The following is a 23,058-nucleotide window of genomic DNA, read 5'->3' as shown; positions in this document are numbered from 1 at the left end:
GCTCAATAGGGTTTAGGTCTGGAGACATGCTTGGCCAGTCCATCACCTTTACCCTCAGCTTCTTTAGCAAGGCAGTGGTCGTCTTGGAGGTGTGTTTGGGGTCGTTATCATGTTGGAATACTGCCCTGCAGCCCAGTCTCCGAAGGGAGGGGATCATGCTCTGCTTCAGTATGTCACAGTACATGTTGGCATTCATGGTTCCATCAATGAACTGTAGCTTCCCAGTGCTGGAAGCACTCATGCAGGCCCAGACCATGACACTCCCACCACCATGCTTGACTGTTGGCAAGAAACCTGTCTTTGTCCTCCTCACCTGGTTGCCGCCACACACGCTTTACATCATCTCAACCAAATAAGTTTATCTTGGTTTCATCTGACCACAGGACATGGTTCCAGTAATCCATGTCCTTAGTCTGCTTGTCTTCAGCAAACTGTTTGCAGGCTTTCTTGTGCATCATCTTTAGAAGAGACTTCCTTCTGGGATGACAGCCATGTAGAACAATTTGATGCAGTGTACGGCGTATGGTCAGGCACTGACAGGATGACCCCCCACCCCTTCAACCTCTGCACCAATGCTGGCAGCACTCATATGTCTATTTCCCAAAGACAACCTCTGGTTACGATGCTGAGCACGTGCACTCAACTTCTTTGGTCGACCATGGCGAGGCCTGTTCTGAGTGGAACCTGTCCTGTGTGGTCTTGCCCACCGTGCTGCAGCTCAGTTTCAGGGTCTTAGCAATCTCTTTATAGCCTAGGCCATCTTTATGTAAAGCAACAATTCTTGTTTTCAGATCCTCAGAGAGTTCTTTGCCATGAGCTGCCATGCTAAACTTCCAGTGACCAGTATGAGAAAGTGTGAGAGCGATTACACCAAATTTAACACACCTGCTCCCCATTCACACCTGAGACCTTGTAACACTAACGAGTCACATGACACCGGGGAGGGAAAATGGCTAATTGGGCCCAATTTGGACATTTCCACTTAGGGGTGTACTCACTTTTGTTGCCAATGGTTTAGACATTAATGGCTGTGTGTTGAGTTATTTTGAGGGGACTGCATATTGACACTTTTATACAGGCTGAACACTCACTATTTACATTGTAGCAAAGTGTCATTTCTTCAGTGTTGTCACATGAAAAGATATAATAAAATATTTGCAATAATGTGAGGGGTGTACTCACTTTTGTGAGATACTGTGTATATATATATATATATATATACATACACACACTCACTGGCCACTTTATTAGGTACACCTGTTCAATTGCTTGGTAACACAAATTGCTAATCAGCCAATCACATGGCAGAAACTCAATGCATTTAGGCATCTAGACATGGTGAAGACGACTTGCTGAAGTTCAAACCGAGCATCAGAATGGGCAAGAAAGGGGATTTAAGTGACTTTAAACGTGGCATGGTTATTGGTGCTAGACGGGCTGGTCTGAGTATTTCAAAAACTGCTGAACTACTGGGATTTTCACACACAACCATCTCTAGGGTTTACAAACACCTAGATTTAGAGTTCTGCGTTACCCGTCAAAAGCAGCGTTAAGGGGTCCTAACGCTGCTTTTGGCCGCCCGCTGGTATTTAGAGTCAGGCAGGAAAGGGTGTAATGCTCATTTTCAAGCCACGACTTTTCAATACCGCAGATGCCCTTACGCCAATTGCGTATCCTATCTTTTCAATGGGATCTTCCTAACGCCGGTATTTAGAGTCTTGGCTTAAGTGAGCATTACACCTCTACCGACAAGACTCCTACCGCCCATGGAAAGGCTGTAGTTAAGAGCTTTCTGGGCTAACGCCGGTTTATAAAGCTCTTAACTACAGTGCTCTAAAGTACACTAACACTCATAAACTACCTATGTACCCCTAAACCGAGGTCCCCCCACATCGCTGCCACTAAATATTTATATAAATATTTTTAACCCCTAATCTGCCGACCGCACATCACTGCCACCTACATTATCCCTATGAACCCCAAATCTGCTGCCCCTAACATCGCCAACACCTACATAATATTTATTAAGCCCTAATCTGCCCCCCCCCATGTCGCCACCACCTAACTACAAGTATTGACCCCTAATCTGCCGACTGGACCTCGCCGCCACTATAATAAATGTATTAACCCCTAAACCGCCGCACTCCCGCCTTGCAAACCCTATAATAAATAGTATTAACCCCTAATCTGCCCCGCCCCCCCAATGTCGCCGCCACCTAACTTCAAGTATTAACCCCTAATCTGCCAACCGGACCTCGCCGCTACTCTAATAAATGTATTAACCCCTAAAGCTAAGTCTAACCCTAACACCCCCCTAAATTAAATATAATTTTAATCTAACGAAATAAATTAAATCTTATTAACTAAAGTATTCCTATTTAAAACTAAATACTTACCTGTAAAATAAACCCTAATATAGCTACAATATAACGAATAATTATATTGTAGCTATTTTAGGATTTATATTTATTTTACAGGCAACTTTGTATTTATTTTAACTAGGTACAATAGCTATTAAATAGTTATTTACTATTTAATAGCTACCTAGTTAAAATAATTACATAATTACCTGTAAAATAAATCCTAACCTAAGTTAAAATTAAACCTAACACTACACTATCAATAAATTAATTAAATAAATTAGCTACAATTACATACAATTAAATAAACTAAACTAAATTACAAAAAAAACAAAACACTAAATTACAAAAAATAAAAAAAGATTACAAGAATATTAGGCTAATTACACCTACTCTAAGCCCCCTAATTAAAAAAAAAGCCCCCCAAAATAATAAAAGTCCCTACCCTATTCTAAATTAAAAAGTAATTAGCTCTTTTACCAGCCCTTAAAAGGGCTTTTTGCGGGGCATGCCCCAAAGTAATCAGCTCTTTTGCCTGTAAATAAAAATACAAACCCCCCCAACATTAAAACCCACCACCCACATACCCCTACTCTAACCCAAACCCCCCTTAAATAAACCTAACACTACCCCCCTGAAGATCTCCCTACCTTGAGTCGTCTTCACCCAGCCGGGCCGAAGTCTTCATCCGATAGGGCAGAAGAGGACATCCAGACCGGCAGAAGTCTTCATCCTATCCGGGCAGAAGAGGACATCTGGACCAGCAGACATCTTCATCCAAGCGGCATCTTCTATCTTCATCCATCCGGAGCGGAGCCATCTTCTTCCAGCTGGCGCGGATCCATCCTCTTTAACCGACGCCTACTCGCCGAATGAAGGTTCCTTTAAATGACGTCATCCAAGATGGCATCCCTCGAATTCCGATTGGCTGATAGGATTCTATCAGCCAATCGGAATTAAGGTAGGAAAAATCTGATTGGCTGATCCAATCAGCCAATCAGATTGAGCTCGCATTCTATTGGCTGATCGGAACAGCCAATAGAATGCAAGCTCAATCTGATTGGCTGATTGGCTCAGCCAATCGGATTGAACTTGAATCTGATTGGCTGATTCAATCAGCCAATCAGATTTTTCCTACCTTAATTCCTATCAGCCAATCGGAATTCGAGGGACGCCATCTTGGATGACGTCATTTAAAGGAACCTTCATTCGGCGAGTAGGCGTCGGTTGAAGAGGATGGATCCGCGTCGGCTGGAAGAAGATGGCTCCGCTCCGATGGATGAAGATAGAAGATGCCACTTGGATGAAGATGTCTGCCGGTCCGGATGTCCTCTTCTGCCTGGATAGGATGAAGACTTCTGCCGGTCTGGATGTCCTCTTCTGCCCCATCGGATGAAGACTTCGGCCTGGCTGGGTGAAGACGACTCAAGGTAGGGAGATCTTCAGGGGGGTAGTGTTAGGTTTATTTAAGGGGGGTTTGGGTTAGAGTAGGGGTATGTGGGTGGTGGGTTTTAATGTTGGGGGGGTTGTATTTTTTTTTTACAGGCAAAAGAGCTGATTACTTTGGGGCATGCCCCACAAAAAGCCATTTTAATGGCTGGTAAAAGAGCTGATTACTTTTTAATTTAGAATAGGGTAGGGACCTTTATTATTTTGGGGGGGCTTTTTTATTTTATTAGGGGGCTTAGAGTAGGTGTAATTAGCCTAATATTCTTGTAATCTTTTTTTATTTTTTGTAATTTAGTTTAGTTTTTTGTAATTTAGTTTAGTTTATTTAATTGTAGGTAATTGTAGGTAATTTATTTAATTAATTTATTGATAGTGTAGTGTTAGGTTTAATTGTAACTTAGGTTAAGATTTATTTTACAGGTAATTGTGTACTTATTTTAACTAGGTAGCTATTAAATAGTTATTAACTATTTAATAGCTATTGTACCTAGTTAAAATAAATACAAAGTTGCCTGTAAAATAAATATAAATCCTAAAATAGCTACAATATAAGTATTCATTATATTGTAGCTATATTAAGGTTTATTTTACAGGTAAGTATTTAGTTTTAAATAGGAATACTTTAGTTAATAAGATTTAATTTATTTCGTTAGATTAAAATTATATTTAATTTAGGGGGGTGTTAGGGTTAGGGTTAGACTTAGCTTTAGGGGTTAATACATTTATTAGAGTAGCGGCGAGGTCCGGTCGGCAGATTAGGGGTTAATACTTGAAGTTAGGTGGCGGCGATGTTAGGGAGGGCAGATTAGGGGTTAATACTATTTATTATAGTGTTTGCGAGGCGGGAGTGCGGCGGTTTAGGGGTTAATACATTTATTATAGTGGCGGCAAGGTCCGGTCGGCAGATTAGGGGTTAATAAGTGTAGGTAAGGTAGCGGCGACTTTGGGGGGGCAGATTAGGGGTTAATAAATATAATAAAGGGGTCGGCGGTGTTAGGGGCAGCAGATTAGGGGTTCGTAGGGATAATGTAAATTGCGGCGGTGTACGGAGCGGCAGATTAGGGGTTAATAATATAATGCAGGTGTCAGCGATAGCGGGGGCGGCAGATTAGGGGTTAATAAGTATAAGGTTAGGGGTGTTTAGACTCGGGGTTCATGTTAGGGTGTTAGGTGCAGACTTAGAAAGTGTTTCAACATAGGAAACAATGGGGCTGCGTTGGGAGCTTAACGCTGCTTTTTTGCAGGTGTTAAGTTTTTTTTCATCCCAAACTGCCCCATTTTTTCCTATGGGGATATCGTGCACGAGCACGTTTTGCCAGCTTACCGCTACAGTAAGCAACACTGGTATTGAGGGTTGCGGTGGCGGTAAATTCGGCTCAACGAACCCTTTTTGGAGCCTAATGCAGCCCTTCAGACAACTCTAAATACCAGCGTTGTCTTAAGGGTGCATTGGGAAAAAAAGCTGCGTTAGCTACGCGGGTCTTTACCGACAAAACTCTAAATCTAGGTGAAAGAATGGTCAGAAAAAGCACAGTTGGGGCGGAGCCAACTTTAGAGCTGGTTAGACGTGTCTCGGTAGAGCTCCCGGTTCCAGGATCCTAAAATAGGGTTTTTTTCACACACTGCAACGTCTTTCTGACCAACATTTATGTGAACAAACCTAAGAACTGATATATCGCCGCTACGAGCCGTTAAGGGGCCGGTGAGACTGCACCGAGTTATCACTACTATCCTATACTGTAAGGGCAAGGTGAACTGGATGATCCTAAACCTGAGCCAATACTTTACACTTGGGGACTGTAAGTACTGTGGCTGGGAGTATTCCGATAAGACCTTGGAAGTAGCGACACACTGAAGAACATAACTGCCTTTTTCAGTTTGCAGGGCGGGAGCCGCCATTTTGAGGAGAATTCATTCTACTCGCAAGCCTCCAGTTACCCACTGAACTTACAGGAAGCTGAAAACATACTCATACTTAACGTTCCCTACCAAGCCCTAAACATGGAGGTTGCGTCCTATTTCCTAGAGGAGCTAAGATTTCTGCTTGAAAGCCACCACGCTGCCTTAGCTGACAAGCTGTACGCATCAGCTAACAATAACGGCATCTGCCAACCTCAGCAACCCGACGCAACTGAGCCCATCTTGATAGAACGTGGTGGGGGTGGTGTTTTGGGGCCCCGGTGCCTACCTCCTACCGCTAGTATATCTGCAGAAGATCAGACCGTTAGTACAGGAAAGTTGCAAGCTCATTACGTCTGTGTGGCGGCTGGAAGAACAGAGAGTGCTACCAAAAGCCTAGAGGCTATACCTCCAGTTAGTGCAACCCCACATGCAGTGCCCAGACCAGCTATGCTGCACAGACTTGATTACTTTAATATACAGGTGATTCCTGCTAGGGCATATGGGAATGGCCTCAGGACCCTAGAGCTGCACAGTGCACATCCCGCTACAATGACAACGGATTTACATGTTCTCCTCCTTGCCTTAGAGTCTACATTACCAGCTTCAGTACAGATCTATGCAACGCTCTTTACAATTTTTCTCCCCTTGAGTAAGTGGGACCCTGGTGGCAACTCGGACTATCTGCTTAACTGTAACGAGCCATTAACGCATTGCATTTTAGGTAATGATTCCCTTGCTAAGTGGTGGCCATTGCAGGGACTTGTGCAGCAAGGGCAGTATGCTCCATGTGATAAGCGAAGTGGAATTGGTTAATCTGGACATAGCATCCATGATTCCTGGACACTGGGACTTCTTTTATACATTTCTCTATGACAATGTTTCCCTTGTCCGGTTACGACTTTCCTGAACATCTCATATGCTAAGTGTCAAGGTTGTTAAAATGTTTATATCAATATGCACATATTTTTAGGATACTTAAGTTGAATTGGAAAACCAGTTAAAGTAGATCTTATTAGTTTAGTCTATTTGTTCCAAACGGTGGCACTTATAGTTTTGGTTTTAGTGATCAACAACAGCATCCTCCCTATATGTTACTATTTATGAGCTGTCCATTTAACTTTTAGTCTTTTGGAATAATTCATTGAAGTGCTACTGAAAACACAGCTCTCCATAACTTAAGCTACATATGTTCTATATTGCAGAAACAGGATCTTTTGATGGTGACTGATGTTATTCCTTTTCCATGCAAGTGTTTGTTGTTTTTTCTTATAATATAGGAAGTGTTATTTTCCATAACGTTTTTCAGAGGTGTAAACCGGTTACTTCATTATATATCCATGCCCTTTATTTCATGTAGAGTTTTTTCTATGAGGGTTCCCTGAGTTGTTAACCCCTGGTTATGTATAAACACACATATGTGTTGAGCCCTACGCTGCAGATTTATGTCACATTACTGCCTATTTCCTACATAAGCACTATAGCCAACCTACAAGGGATAATGCTGCTACCTTGTTTGGTATTTCTGAGACTGATAGCACGCATTCTTCTTATCAGACTGATGTTTATCTAGTAAACTGTGTGCTATTTTAATTTACCTGCTGGCTCTTAATCTCTACTACTACATATGTTATAAGTTTCTGTTAGATATGAGCTGGCTATTGTACATCTAAATGCTTTATTAACAGCGTACTATTTTCTATTTATTCTATGGTTTGTTAGGTTGGCCTTTATTATGCCTAATGTTAATAATTATCAGACATGCAACTGTTATTACACCTATAATTGTGAATGAATGTTGACTATATCAGGTGCCAACAAATTGTTGCCGCATGCCTTGTAAAATTATAGCTAGCCCCGCTGCACATAGTATGTGTTAAAAACTACTGTTTTGCCACCTCTGTTGTCATGATCACTAGCTGACTACTCATATAGACCCCTCAGTAACAGTTATCATCCTCGCATAGATATAGGGATCACCCAGACTTCAATTGCACTATACCATAATTAGCACAAAGGGCATTGAACATATTATTCAACCAGGTTGAGGAGGGTGAATGGGCAACTATTGGGAATAACTCACCCATACATATAAGAGTGGTGCCTGTTGTCTGGACATAGGGCCCGTGCCTGGACGGCAGTGCATAACAGCTACAAGTTTGTGGAACAGCCGTATTCCCTATTTTCACTATAATGCCCTTCATAACGTCTGTTAGCCCTTGGCTTATGATGTGCTCTGTAGTCTCCCACAGGTTACTTCAGGGACAGTACTTCCTGTAGATAATGGAGTATCTATCAAACCTGGTCTACCAATGTATATACTTATTATGACTGGTCCTACTTGCTAATGTCAGATAGAAAGGGAATTCTTATCCCTGATTTCGCTTATTTAAATTTAACTCCTCCTTTCCCATCACATTTCTTAATATGCCCTGTTGCATAGTTTTAAGTATAGCTATTTCACTTTTAGCATATATAACGTTTCATATTTCTTTATATTGTATTTGCATAGCTTATTATTGCGTGTTTTAACTCTTCCTGTTCACGTTTTATATGGCGAAGATAGTTCTAAGTGCATTTTATTATGTTTTAATGCTCCTAAACGGTGAGATAATTCTGAAAATATGGAAAACACCACCTCCTCCCCCCCCTACAATAATGTATCCCCTACTATAGGGGAACTAACAAGGCGGTTTGTCTCGTCTATACCGCACCTGAATTAAAGCTCTTAATTGCTACCTAAGCACCTAACCCTTCATAACATAATAGGAATGCGTTTATATGCCCTGTCTAGATCAGCAGGACTGATCACTAATACGTGTCACTTACGCATGCAATTTTAACACAGCTGTTAGTTAACTTTATGGAGGTGTTCCAATGTTCCATTATAAATCCATTTATCAGCAAGGGAGCTTGACATTATATTATCCTAGAAAATAAAAACTGAGGTTTTTCAATAAGGGTCCATGAGTGGCCCTCTCCAATTTATGTCCACCTACTCTTTGTTCTATTTGCGATAACCCCATATAGCCTGAAAGTGACCGCTTGGTTCATATAGTAGGTCTTCAGCTACTATGGTGCTTACTGTATAATATGAGAAAGTAATTGTCTTTCAATCATTTGGTTTACCTATTTGTCATATGTTTACAGCTTACTTTGTAATACTCTTCTGTTTTCTTCTTTATTGTATGTTGACAACTACCAAATGTTTATTTTGACAAAAAACCTCAATAAAAATTATAATAAAAAAAAAAAAGAAAAAGCACAGTTTATGCTTACCAGATAGATTCCTTTCTTTCCTGGCCGGGAGAGTCCACAACTTCCTTACTGTTGGGAAATACAACACCTGGCCACCAAGATACCCCAGCCAAAGGCTTAAATATTCCTCCCACTTCCCGTATCCCCCCCAGTCATTCGTCCGAGGGAACGAGGAAAAGAAGGAGAAACATCAGGGTATAAAGGTGCCAGAAGAAAAACAAAAAGAAAACAAAGAATAACTTACGGGTGGGTTCATGGACTTTCCCTGCCAGGAAGGAAAGGAATTTATCTAGTAAGCATAAATTTTGCATTCTTTCCATAAGGCAGGGAGAGTCCACAATTTAATTTCTTACTGTTGGGAAAACAATACCCAAGCTCCAGAGGACACTGAAGGAATTAGGGGAGGGAACAAAAAAGAGGCGGACCCTAATCTGAGGGCACCACAGCCTGCAAAACCTTTCTCCCGAAAGCTGCTTCAGCCATAGCAAACACATCAAACTTGTAAAATTTTGAAAAAAACTACCACGCAACTTGAGACCGGAGTCACTTTACCCCAATTAAGAGAGAGCAGCCACACACCACAAAGCAGGAGCGAGGACAAAGGCACATGGTATCTATCTTGACCAACCTGGCCTCGTTGGATAAAACTGGCCCGAGGGAGCAGACCTTAGATTTCCTGATCTGCTGGTCAGAAGCCATGGTGATTGAATCGGAGCTGAGAGGCCTAGACTTATGGCCTAGAAAAAGTTGAATGCCTGTCTGACAGGTGAACGCAGAAAACAGCGCCCAACACCGGTATAGAGAAGAGAGATATGACGCAATGATTTTACTTTCAGTGCGCTCTTATCGCAACACTGGGGATTCAGACCTACAAGTCTGGATAAAGGCATATGAAGGTCCTTGAACAGTGAACACTCTTTACACCACCATTCTGCTACAAACTAGCAGGCAGGCCGGTGTTGGGTAGGCTGAGACCCATCTAGAGACAATATTTTTTGATTATAGTAGACACACTTGTAGTTTAAGATTTCCAAAAATAGTTAAGCAGCTTGAATTTAGTTCTATTAACTAGCAATTTATGACATGTGCTCAATATATAATCCGTATTTGAATTGTTTTATTTAATTTAGGTTGGGGTACTTGGTGGTTAACAGCATTCAGTCATGTAACACTTATATGGGAACGCTAAGCAGGAGACAGGGAATAGGCTGAGAGACCTGTTACCTTCAATACAATGCTTTACACGTTGTTTGATGACCTTTTGGTTTTATGGGGAAAACACACTCTGTTTCATTGTTTCAGTGCATTATATGATGTATATTTCCATGTTTTCTTGCTCTATGTATATAGTGCCGGGTTACACAGCCTATCTTAGTGTTTGACCCTTATTACACACCAACCAGGCCGCTGCAGACGCGGTAATTCCGGCGTGATCAGTGAACAGGGGCGGATTAATCCAAGTAGCCAACAGGTCACAGGGGTGCTTGCTGTATGTAAACGGCTGGTGTGCCGAAAAAAACAGTCCACAATAGTATAATACAGCAGCACTTTAAGCAAAAAGAGTCTCAGGGCAAAAAGATAGTAAAAATAAAAATTTACCTTTATTTCAACATAATTAAAATAGTACACAGCACCAAACTCCCTGACTAGTTTCGTGCTCAGTTGAGCACTTAATCATAGGGTGAGTTTGCTAGGTGTCAGCCCCTATTTAAAGGGACAGATGCACCTGTAGGTGATAAAATAAAACAACATACAAATATATGTAAAAAATACAAGTGTACATGTATACATCACAAACAAAATTGTTCAAAATTACATGCACTGTGCTAATGAGGAGAAAAAATGAAGAATAACACATCCATCTACTTGTGGCAGTAGTATTGAGCATATACTAATAAATGAATATGTTTATAACAAGAACATTTCACAGTGAGAACTCAATATACCAAATCTAAATAAGCATATCTAAATAAGCATATCTAAATAAGCATATATTTAACATCCTCTAAAAATTCTGCGTATAAACCCAGTATAAATACAAAATTATGATATCACTAGACTTTACAATGAATGAAATTATCTTCATGATAATATAATTGTGATTAGTTTGTACTTTATATATCTTTGGCATAATTTTCCAGAACTTGGATGTTTTATTATGTACATATCTGCATATGTGAGTATGACCAATATAAGAATTACTCAACAAGGTAACTCATATCCCATTCACGGTTCAAGCCTAGGGGGGTGATGGTCCTAAGTTTGTAAATCCAATATAATTCTTGTTTTAACAATAATTTACACCTATCACCTCCCCTAGGTGGGAACATGATACGATCAATCACTTGTACTTTCATGTTGAAAACATTGCTCATATGTGTTTAAATTGAAATGTCTTGCTACTGCAGATTCTTTCACATATTCCCTAGTATCTCTTATATGCTCCCTAATCCTGGACCGCAATTCCCTGGTTGTTTGACCTGTATATTGTAAATTGCAATATTTGCACTCGAGAAGATATACTGCAAAAACAGTTCTGCAGTTAGCATAAAATTTATGCAAAAATTCTTCTCCAGTTTGCGTGCTCTTAAAACCATTGCCTACACTTATAAAACCACAGGTCACGCATGGACCATGGCCACACTTGTAGGTCCCTTTCTTTTAATCCAATCACTTCTGTCTATGTTTTCAGAACAAACCAGACTAGGAGACAACTTGGAAGATAATGTTGGTGGTCTTTTTGACACAAATTTACAATTGCCAATGTGACCTTAAGGTCTCATCTTCTTCCAATAAATGAAGATTTTTCCTCAAAATGGAACAAACTTGATTGAATTGGCTTGAATATTCAGTCGAAAAGACCACTGTTTCTTGTGTTACAGTACTCTGTTTAACAGATCCCTGGACCAACTCAAGTTGTGATTTGGACCTCACCTCACTATAACTCTGATATAGTTGTGATTCATCATAACCCCTCATCTTAAGATGCTCAATCAATGCCCTAGCCTGATCATCAAATAGAGCATCCGAATTGGTATTTCTACGCAATCTCATCAGTTGACCTCTTGGAATTGAACGCACTAAGTGGGGAGGGTGACAGGATTTCGCATGAAGAATGGTGTTACCCGCTGTCGTTTTTCGAAATGTATCACTAATAACTATTCCCAAGTCAGCATCTCCCTTTAAAGTCAGATCAAGAAAGTTTGCTACGGTTCCATATGTGTCACCTACAAAGCTAAGATTAAATTCATTATGACTTAGATAAGTGAGAAAACCATTATGATCAAAGGGTTCTTTGACAACAAAGATCAGATCATCTATAAAACGCATGTAAAAGATGATCTGACCTTTGAATGGGTTGTCATGAGAATACAAATACCTGTCCTCCCAACATCCCACATACAGTTTTGCAAACGAAGGAGCAAATTTTGCCCCCATGGCTGTCCCACAAATCTGCACGTGGAATTCTTTATTAAACATAAAAAAGTTGTGTTTGAGCAAGAAATCAATAATCTCACACAAAACCAACTTGGTCTCTTCTGAAAACCTGGTGTGACCATCAAAGAAATACCTGATGGCTTGCACACCCATATGATGGGGAATACTAGAATACAGCGCAGTGGCATCCACCACTACCCATTTGTATTCCTTCTCCCATTTGAATAATTTCAACAACTGTAAAAGATGTGTGATGACCTTTAGGTTTTATGGGGAAAACACACTCTGTTTCATTGTTCAGTGCATTATATGATGTATTTTTCCATGTTTTCTTGCTCTATGTATATAGTGCCGGGTTAGACAGCCTATCTTAGTGTTTGACCCTTATTACCCTTTATTTTATGCTAGGAAAAGGGTGGCCGGATCTATCTCTGCAGATAACAAGTTAACAAGTTAACTACCAGCAAAGATCTCAGATCATTTATATATGATCTTAAACTACATACCCCTCTCTGAACCCATATAGATATATATTGAAGTAACGGGTTGCTCCATATTGTAAACTATGTTATTGCATACAGTATAATTATGGTGAAAATTGCTTCAGGTTAATGTAAGGTTTCATAGAAGTTTGCAGTATTGCTTCATTTTACGATGTACAATGGACTGTCTGTGTGCGAGAAAGCATACAGTAGCTTACACACTACAGCTAAACTTACCCTTCAGGATCTTACTGCTTGATATTACCCAGGTTTCAGCTATAAACCTAGTAATAGTACAGCTTAGGAATCACTAACATGTATTATGGAGGTCCTATCAGGTTACTATGTTTCAGGGATTATAGTCCATTATTGAGTGTATATTTCCATACTGACCACTAGTAGACTGAACCCTTCAGTGCCAATATTAGGATCTTATAGAGACCATATATTTTTATTACACATGAGCTGTGAGAGTAATGTATGTAGGGAAAGTTAAAATTATAATACAAGATATATGGTTAGAGAGGGCGCCTGTTAGGCTGTTGTATTATAACTGTTTTCTAGACAGCATTTGGGGAGTTGTCTTTTAGAGAGGTGTATGATATCTATTCTCATAGCGCAAAACTTTCCTCTATATTTGTTCCAAAGTTAAAATTATAGTTACACTATATTACACTGCTGAGGCACGATAAAATGAGGTTTATTAATGAGCGCATATTTACATATAGGCATCCTGTGTAAATTTTGCCAGTTCCCTTGGTCTCCTATGGGAGGTGAACCCAACCTTGTAAACCATATTTGTTTCTGCTATTATAGGAGTTAGAAACCGGGGCATGCCTATACTGTGATATACTTAGTGTGATAGGGGAATAACTCTTTATAACCTGAGCCTCAAGGGATATGGTATGTATGTGATAAGAAAAAGAAAGATATCTCCCCTCACCCTTTCCCGCTCTGTGAGAGAGAGTGGGTCATATCCAATACCCCTTTTCCGTCTTCGTCCAGTGGTGACAGCAGCCCCTGAGGGGAGATACAGGGCACACCCCTTTCCCATATTGAAATAGGGGTGACATAACTCCAGAGGGGAGATACAGCTAACTGAATTCATTGTATCGTCGGTCAAAACGTGATGCATATACTCTAATTCTCCGCACAATGATTTATATAATATTTACAAGCCTAGCCTTTTTTTATTTTATTTTTTAATATATATATTTTTACCTCCTAACCCCAATCCCAACCTTTTAAGTTTCTGCTAGCTCCGATTCTCCAACCCTCCCCCTTCTTACACCAATGAGCTTACTTCATAAGCAAAGGAAAATATATCCTATAGAAACCTTTAGATTACCCACTTTATTTTTCAACCATTCCTTTTTTTGGTGATCCTAAAAGATTAACAATTCTAGATAGCCTTTAAAGTGTGACTAACACATTTGTGATATTGATAAAGCATAGACAGAATGACTAATGATCTATTATACTACTACTACTATTTTTGCAATAAGGGCTTACATTTGTCTAATCACCTGAATTTACCATGACTGTGATAAAATATTGATGGTTGAACTGCATAAGCGTTAACTCCTTCCCTTCACATAAGGAAAATAAGATTCACCGATTGAGACCCAAGAGAGGTCTTGTACAGTTTCTAACGGCCTTCTTTGACTTCATATACTACCTATAACATAGAGAGGTCTAAGAGAGACCTTGTAACTGTTTAGAGGGTATATTATTGGATAGGCATAATTCACAAGTTTTAATCTTACAAATGTCTTGCTACCTTGATGTTCTTGTTTTAGTTTGTTCATTGATTCGATGTCTTGAAATAACTTCTCTGTACACTTTATATTGACCTTTCAGTATTGTATGCCTTAAAGTGAATCTCAATAAAAAAAAAAAAAAATTAGAAAAAGTATGGCGGACCAGGTAGCTGCCTTACAAATCTGATCCATTGAGGCTTTGTTCTTAAAAGCCCAGGAAGAAACTACTGCTCTACTGGAATGACCCATAATCCTCTCAGGAGGCCGTTGTCCCGCCATCTCATAAGCTAGGCGGATGACACTCCTCAACCAGAAAGATAGGGAAGACGTAGTGGCCTTCTGACCCCTATGATTACCCGCATAGATGACAAACAAAGATGAAGATTGTCTGAACTCCTTAATATGGACCAAAATTTCTGATGAATGTTTCCAACACCTTGTTGAATCTATGCCACGAAGAATTAAGGCAGTTCTAGCAATAGCATGGTGTAACTAATAAAGTGGCCAGTGAGTGTGTGTGTGTGTATATATATATATATATATATATATATATATTGTATATATAAGTGTAACCATTTTAATATATTTTGTTATTATTATGAGTTATTTGTAGAGCGCCAACAGATTCTGCAGGACTATAAACATAGGTTAATATGCAAGGTAACAATTATGGAAGACAACTGGATAGTGGGCCCTGCCAAGAGTTGTGCTGTTGTAAATCAGCTCTCATGAAGATGATCTGCAAAACAGATTGGGCTCATAGGCTTACATGCTAAGGGAGTTCAAGGGTATGACAAAAGGAGGAGATGAACTAAGATAAGAAAATAATCTTAGTGTATACTGTATGCATACCTGAATAGTAGAGTCTTTAAGGAGTGCTTGAAAGTTTGAAAACTATGGGAGAGTCTTGTGGAGCAAAGCATTGAGTTCCACAAGTTGGGGCAAATCTGAAGAAGTCTTGTAGAGGGAATTGTGAAGAGGTAACACGAGAGAAAGCGGTCATGAGCAGAGCGAAAAGGATGGGATGGACAGTATTGGTAGATGATGTCAGAGATATGGGGGGGCAGTGTTATTGAGGGTTTTAAATGTCAGAGTCAGGATTTTTCTGAAGGTTAGAGGAAGCCAGTGAAGGGATTGGCAGAGAGGTGCAGCAGATGAGGAGCGACGTGTAAGGAAGATTAGTTTTGCAGAGGAATTTATTATGGATTGTAAGGGAGAAAGACAGCAGCTAGGGAGACCGAAGAGACCGTCAAATTTTGGAGATTTTTTTAAGATGGAAATGGTAGGAATTGGAATGGGAATGAAAGAATTAAAGAGAGATTTCAGTCAAGTGTGATCCCAAGACATAAGGCATGCAGGGTTGGGTATATGACTAAGAGCCTATTGCAGACTTGAAACTTGTCCTTTTGGACCCAAACTATGGAAATAAAGGTATTTTAAATAACTTTGCTGGTATCTGGAGTGTTTCTGCATACATCTACTTTAAAAGTCAGAGTCAGGATTTTTCTGAATGTTAGAGGAAGCCAGTGAAGGGATTGGCAGAGAGGTGAAGCAGATGAGGTGCGACGTGTAAGGAAGATCAGTCTGGCAGAGGAATTTATTATGGATTGTAAGGGGGATAGACAGCAGCTAGGGAGACCGGAGAGACCAGCAATATTTGGAGATGTTTTTAAGGTGGAAACTGTAGGAATTAGCCAAAGGCTGGATGTGGGGAATGAAAGAGAGATTTGAGTTAAGTGTGATCCCAAGACATCAGGCATGCAGGGTTGGGGTAATGATGTTATTATCAACAGTTATAAAAAGTTGGGGGGGATAAGGAGCTCAGTTCTTGAGAGATTTAGCTTAAGGTAGTGGGAGAACACTTAGAATGAAATATTAGAAAGACAGTTAGTGGCAGGACTTAGCAAGGAAGGGGATAGATCTGGTGCAGAGAGGCAGATTTGGGTATCATCAGTGTACAAATTATATTGAAACTAGTGGAACGTTATTAAGGGATCTTAGGATGATGTATAAATTGTAAAGAGAAGGGGATCAAGGACAGTACTCCAACAGAAAGTGGTAATGGATCAGAGGATGTGACAGAGAAGGCTACACTAAAGGTCCAGTTGGAGATGTAGGAGGAGAACCACGAGAGAGCTGTCACAAATGCCGCAAAAATTGGAGGATTTGGCGGAAAAAAGGGTGGTCATTTGTGTCAAGGGCTGCAGACAGATTGAGACAGATAGCTCAGCATGCTAAGGCACTGTGGCTGAGCTCTGTAGCAACCCAAGAGTTGCAGGTTCGATCCCCGGCAAGGTCCACTCAGCCTTTCATTCTTCAGAGGTTCATAAAATGAGTAGCGCCTTGAGACTCTTACGGGTAATTAGCCGCACTATACAAGTACCCAATACATACATACATTAACAGACAGAAGTGGCCTTTTGATTTTGCTATAATTAGGTGGTTGTTAAAGGGACCCTGAACCCAATTTTTTTCTTTCGCGATTCAGATAGAGCATGCAATTTTAATCAACTTTCTAATTGACTCCTATTATCAAATTTTCTTCGTTCTCTTGCTATCTTTATTTGAAAAAGAAGGCATCTAAGCTGTTTTTTTGGTTCAGGACTCTGGATAGCACTTTTCTATCGGTAGATGAATTTATCCACCAATCAGCAAGAACTACCCAGGTTGTTCACCAAAAATGGGCCGGCATCTAAACTTACATTCTTGCATTTCAAATAAAGATACCAAGAGAATGAAGAAAATTTGATAATAGGAGTAAATTAGAAAGTTGCTTAAAATGTCATGCTCTATCTTAACGCACCGTAACCCACAACACAAGAAGGTTGTTTTGCAACTTGTAATGGCAGCGCTATGGAAAGTGCGGTACCACTAATTTTTTGCGCTATTTACGCACCGGGTTTAGCGCAAAACTTGTAATTTAGGTGATTATGAGAAATATGTGTTCTATCATTAAACATAAAAAAACAACAGACTTTTGTCCCTACCCATGACTTGAAAAATTACAATGCAACTTTTGGATGATATTTTTTATTTATTTATTTATTTATTCTTAATCTAAATTAATTAATGAATTAGTTTATTTATTTGTATTCTGTTAAAGATTAATATAATGTTTGTTTTTACCATTTTTTCAACCAACTTTATTCAAGAAAATAAATAAGCAATTGAAAGATATAGGAGACAGCTCTGTAAACAGATGAAAAGGGTAAAAAAATGATTACACTGATATACCTCAAGAATTATATAAGTGAAAAAGAAATTAAATTACAATTTCCAGGACTCCTTAAAAAAATTAACCTCAAGGTACTGTGAAGTTGTTTAAGATCTCACAATGGGACCCTCCTTTCTAAGTTAAAGAGGAGTCTAACGGTGGGGATTTTCTTCTCTCTTTAAGGTAGTGTTCCCAGGTACAGGTAACTTCAGCATAAATTTCCATTTGATTGTTTTTAATATAATAATATTCCTCCAATTCATGGAATTCTGATACTTGTCATACCCATATAAATAGGGGAGGGGGTTCTTTACTTCTCAGATGGTTTCTGATCAATCTTCTGAGGATATTGCCAACTGCATTAAAGTCCTTAAAATGGCTAATGATTTAATTTGTGATGCACTTTTTGACATCATCAAAATTGATGTTCATTACTGTTTTCTTAAAGGGACATGAAACCCAAAAAAAATCTTTCATGATTCAGATAGAAAATAAAATTTTAAACAACTTTCTAATTTACTTCTATTATCTAATGTGTTTCATTGTCTTGGTATAATGTGTTGAAGGAGCAGCAATTCACTACTGGTTTCTAGCTGAACACTTGGGTGAGCCAATGCCAATCGGTATATATATGCAGCTACCAATCAGCAGCTAGAATCTAGGTTCTTTGCTGCTCCTGAGCTTTCCTCGATAAATCTGTCAGCAAAGGATAAAAAGAGAAGGAAGCTAATTAAATAATAGAAGTAAATTGGAAAGTTGTTTCAAATTGTATTATGTATCTGAATCATGAAAGAATTTTTTTGTGTTTCATGTCCCTTTAAGGAGAGCTTTATGGCTTAAATCGTGGTCAGCTGGCATAGGCTATTATCAGTCACTTTTCAAGGGTAGATGCTTTTTGTATCAGAAATGGATTCTATTATCAAAATTTTCTATGGGGGGGAAGGGGGCTTTTCTTCCTCAGGACAAAAAAACTAAGGGGAGGTACAAGCAAACAAATAGTTTTTGTCACTTATTGTCCTATTCTAGACTTGAAAAAAAAATGGAAACAAAATGGAAACGATCCGTACCATCTTGACTCCAATTCAGGAGGGTCAATTTATGACAACTGTAGATTTAAAGGATGCATATCTGCATAATTTAATTCACAAGGATAATTACCAACTTCTAAGGTTTGCTTCAAGCATTACAAATTTGTGGCCTTCACCTTTGGTCTGGCCACCGCCCCTCACACATGTATTGTATCCCACATGTTATGGACTCCTATGAACTCTCCTCATCTTACAAAAGAAAGCAGAATTTATACTTACCGATAAATTTCTTTCTTTCGGTATGAGGAGAATTCATAGGACCGCCTGCATTTTTACTAGATGGGTGATAGCTGTTATTTGCACCTCTTAACCCTGCTTTCTGACTTTCCTACCTTTTCTATCTCTCTCTTCTGCTATATGTAAACTGAATGGGGAGAGGAGGTGGGAGGGATTAAAGCTCTTGTGAGGGTTCTTGACCTCCTCCTAGTGGCAGGAAACATGTCCCACATGTTACGAATACCTATGGATTCTCCCGATCCCGAAGTAAATTTATCCGTAAGTATAAATTCTGTTATTTTACTATTCACAATTGAAAATGTTATGGGGATTTAAATTTTTAGTTTGAGGTATGTTTGTATCTTTTTTGGTTTATGGTGAAACAAAATGTTACATCTTTCTTTTTTCAAATATAAGTGAAAGTGAGAGGGAAGGCTCTTAAAGGAGGTGCGCACAGGACTAAGGTAGTCAGGGTCTGTCCAAAACATCCAATGGGAGGCAGCTCTTCCGATACGTGAAGGAACGATGAAGAAATCTATAGCGGGAGAAAGGAAGGCGCCAATAGGGTAATAACGTCAACAACCCAAACAGAGTATGGGGAGGGTGAGAAACTATACTCACAAACAGAGTGGCACTATGGCGTGCCTGAAAGAGCAGACCGCAATAACTTGTGTCAACAGATTATGACTGGGGTCTGCACTCTCACTGCTTCCGGTCCCCTTTAAAGGACCCCAGTCATAATCTGTTGCCACCAGTTGGTTCTGGACACTCCTCATGCAGAAGAACAACCAGCCAATGTAAATCTGAGCCCCCCTTACTCAGAACCAGCAAGAGAACCATCTACACTGCTGGGCGCCCAGCTTGGTACAATGAGCATGGTACACAATCCAAGGAGGCATTTGTTATCGTATGAACACCTGTGAAGTTTCACTACTACCTGAGGAGAGGAGGTCTGAAAGTTTCTAATTACGGATACTTCAGGAGCTATAGAGGACTCACATCTGAAAGCAGTGGCTTGCTAAATCAGTGGGATTGAATGGTGATGATTACGTCATTACTTACCTCATATGGATTGAGGGTTCTTCAAGTAAGTGTTCATCCTTGGGGGAACTGTATTTGAAGATTTCCTGGGATCACTTGAAATATTTACCACATTCCTCCCGGCTCATAACTTTACCTATGTGTTTATGGACTATTTTATTTTGGTTTTAATTGTATTGTTTACCATTTTTATATTCTGTGATTGACATATTGATTCTGTCTATCCATTTATGGTTTTACTTTTTATGCCTTGCAGCGCTAACCGTTTATTTCTTATCTATCTTTATCTTTAGAAGGGGGAAAATAGGGAGTCTCCCTTTGCATTTAGGTTAAGCAGCAGCTATTGGCATTTATAGAATTAATACTCTATTTCTAGTTTTATTTATTAGGGATTATATTATATTGTCCCTATCTGGAGCGCTTATAGACCCTTAGCTTCCTGGGACTTTGTCGCAGGATTCTACTTGTTTGTCTTTATTATATATATATATATATATATATATATATATATACGATTTATTTTATATTACCATCTCAAAGTGTTTGATGTCCCTTTAATTCTTAATTGATTATTAGTATTGAATGAACTTACCATAAACATTTACAGTCTCATTGGTTTTCTTTGAAAGGCCCTGTAAGCTTGCAAGACATGTAACATCATAAATTCCAGAATGATTCATATCTAGATTTGCGTGTCCCAGCACTGTGCCATTTGCTTCCTGCTCGGTTCTCACAAGGACATCAGCGTTATTAAATAATATTTGTATTTTAACATTTTCAGCGGGGAAAGTGTCTGTAATTTTACATGTTGCTGGCACTGTATCTCCTTTCTGAATCCATTTTTTTATGAGGATCTGAGGTTCTGCAGATAAATCTAATAAAAATAGGATATTATATTATTAGCTTGCAGGTTAATTGTATCCAACATACCTTTACTTGTCACCATTACATACAGTATCTAGTTAAAGTGATGGTAAACTTTACATGTTTTAAAATCAGGTCCTGAATCTAATCGATATTTTACAGGGACTTTAAATATTTTTTGGTGAGCTAACGGTTTGAACTGTTCTCCCATCCGCACTCTAGCTACAAAAAAAGTGCCGTACGGCTAGAGCTCCGATTGGAGAACGGTTCAAACCATTTGCTCACCAAAAAATATGAATTTTGAAGTGGGCAGCAGCAGTGTGGGGTTTTAGACTAGCATGGCTATATGAAACTGTAAGTTACAGAGCATCCCTTTTTTAAAAACATGTAAAGATTACCATCACTTTACATGCACAATAAAAACACAATGCACTAGCACTTACTTTGAATTTGAAATGAACAGTAGAATATTTTCTGGCAAATTTCAAATTTAATTCAATTTTATTTGTACCATGTGACAGCTATCAGCCAATCACAAAATGTATATACAGGGAGTGCAGAATTATTAGGCAAATGAGTATTTTGACCACATCATCCTCTTTATGCATGTTGTCTTACTCCAAGCTGTATAGGCTCGAAAGCCTACTACCAATTAAGCATATTAGGTGATGTGCATCTCTGTAATGAGAAGGGGTGTGGTCTAATGACATCAACACCCTATATCAGGTGTGCATAATTATTAGGCAACTTCCTTTCCTTTGGCAAAATGGGTCAAAAGAAGGACTTGACAGGCTCAGAAAAGTAAAAAATAGTGAGATATCTTGCAGAGGGATGCAGCACTCTTAAAATTGCAAAGCTTCTGAAGCGTGATCATCGAACAATCAAGCGTTTCATTCAAAATAGTCAACAGGGTCGCAAGAAGCGTGTGGAAAAACCAAGGCGCAAAATAACTGCCCATGAACTGAGAAAAGTCAAGCGTGCAGCTGCCAAGATGCCACTTGCCACCAGTTTGGCCATATTTCAGAGCTGCAACATCACTGGAGTGCCCAAAAGCACAAGGTGTGCAATACTCAGAGACATGGCCAAGGTAAGAAAGGCTGAAAGACGACCACCACTGAACAAGACACACAAGCTGAAACGTCAAGACTGGGCCAAGAAATATCTCAAGACTGATTTTTCTAAGGTTTTATGGACTGATGAAATGAGAGTGAGTCTTGATGGGCCAGATGGATGGGCCCGTGGCTGGATTGGTAAAGGGCAGAGAGCTCCAGTCCGACTCAGACGCCAGCAAGGTGGAGGTGGAGTACTGGTTTGGGCTGGTATCATCAAAGATGAGCTTGTGGGGCCTTTTCGGGTTGAGGATGGAGTCAAGCTCAACTCCCAGTCCTACTGCCAGTTTCTGGAAGACACCTTCTTCAAGCAGTGGTACAGGAAGAAGTCTGCATCCTTCAAGAAAAACATGATTTTCATGCAGGACAATGCTCCATCACACGCGTCCAAGTACTCCACAGCGTGGCTGGCAAGAAAGGGTATAAAAGAAGAAAATCTAATGACATGGCCTCCTTGTTCACCTGATCTGAACCCCATTGAGAACCTGTGGTCCATCATCAAATGTGAGATTTACAAGGAGGGAAAACAGTACACCTCTCTGAACAGTGTCTGGGAGGCTGTGGTTGCTGCTGCACGCAATGTTGATGGTGAACAGATCAAAACACTGACAGAATCCATGGATGGCAGGCTTTTGAGTGTCCTTGCAAAGAAAGGTGGCTATATTGGTCACTGATTTGTTTTTGTTTTGTTTTTGAATGTCAGAAATGTATATTTGTGAATGTTGAGATGTTATATTGGTTTCACTGGTAAAAATAAATAATTGAAATGGGTATATATTTGTTTTTTGTTAAGTTGCCTAATAATTATGCACAGTAATAGTCACCTGCACACACAGATATCCCACTAAAATAGCTATAACTAAAAACAAACTAAAAACTA

General features: G+C 39.5%; 1 protein-coding gene across 1 annotated transcript in view; it reads right to left on the bottom strand.

The window, feature by feature from the left end:
• Window positions 1-23,058, bottom strand: part of LOC128664597 (carcinoembryonic antigen-related cell adhesion molecule 5-like) — a 175,729-nt gene that overhangs the window by 86,656 nt on the left and 66,015 nt on the right. Inside the window, exon 4 of the mRNA XM_053719415.1 lies at window positions 20,798-21,079. Coding sequence (XP_053575390.1) covers window positions 20,798-21,079 — 282 coding nt within the window. The remainder of the gene's footprint in view (window positions 1-20,797; window positions 21,080-23,058) is intronic.

The sequence above is a fragment of the Bombina bombina genome, chromosome 6 (genome assembly GCF_027579735.1).
Source record: "Bombina bombina isolate aBomBom1 chromosome 6, aBomBom1.pri, whole genome shotgun sequence".
Classification (NCBI taxonomy): Eukaryota; Metazoa; Chordata; class Amphibia; order Anura; family Bombinatoridae; genus Bombina; species Bombina bombina.
This window is presented reverse-complemented; position numbering and strand designations above follow the sequence as displayed.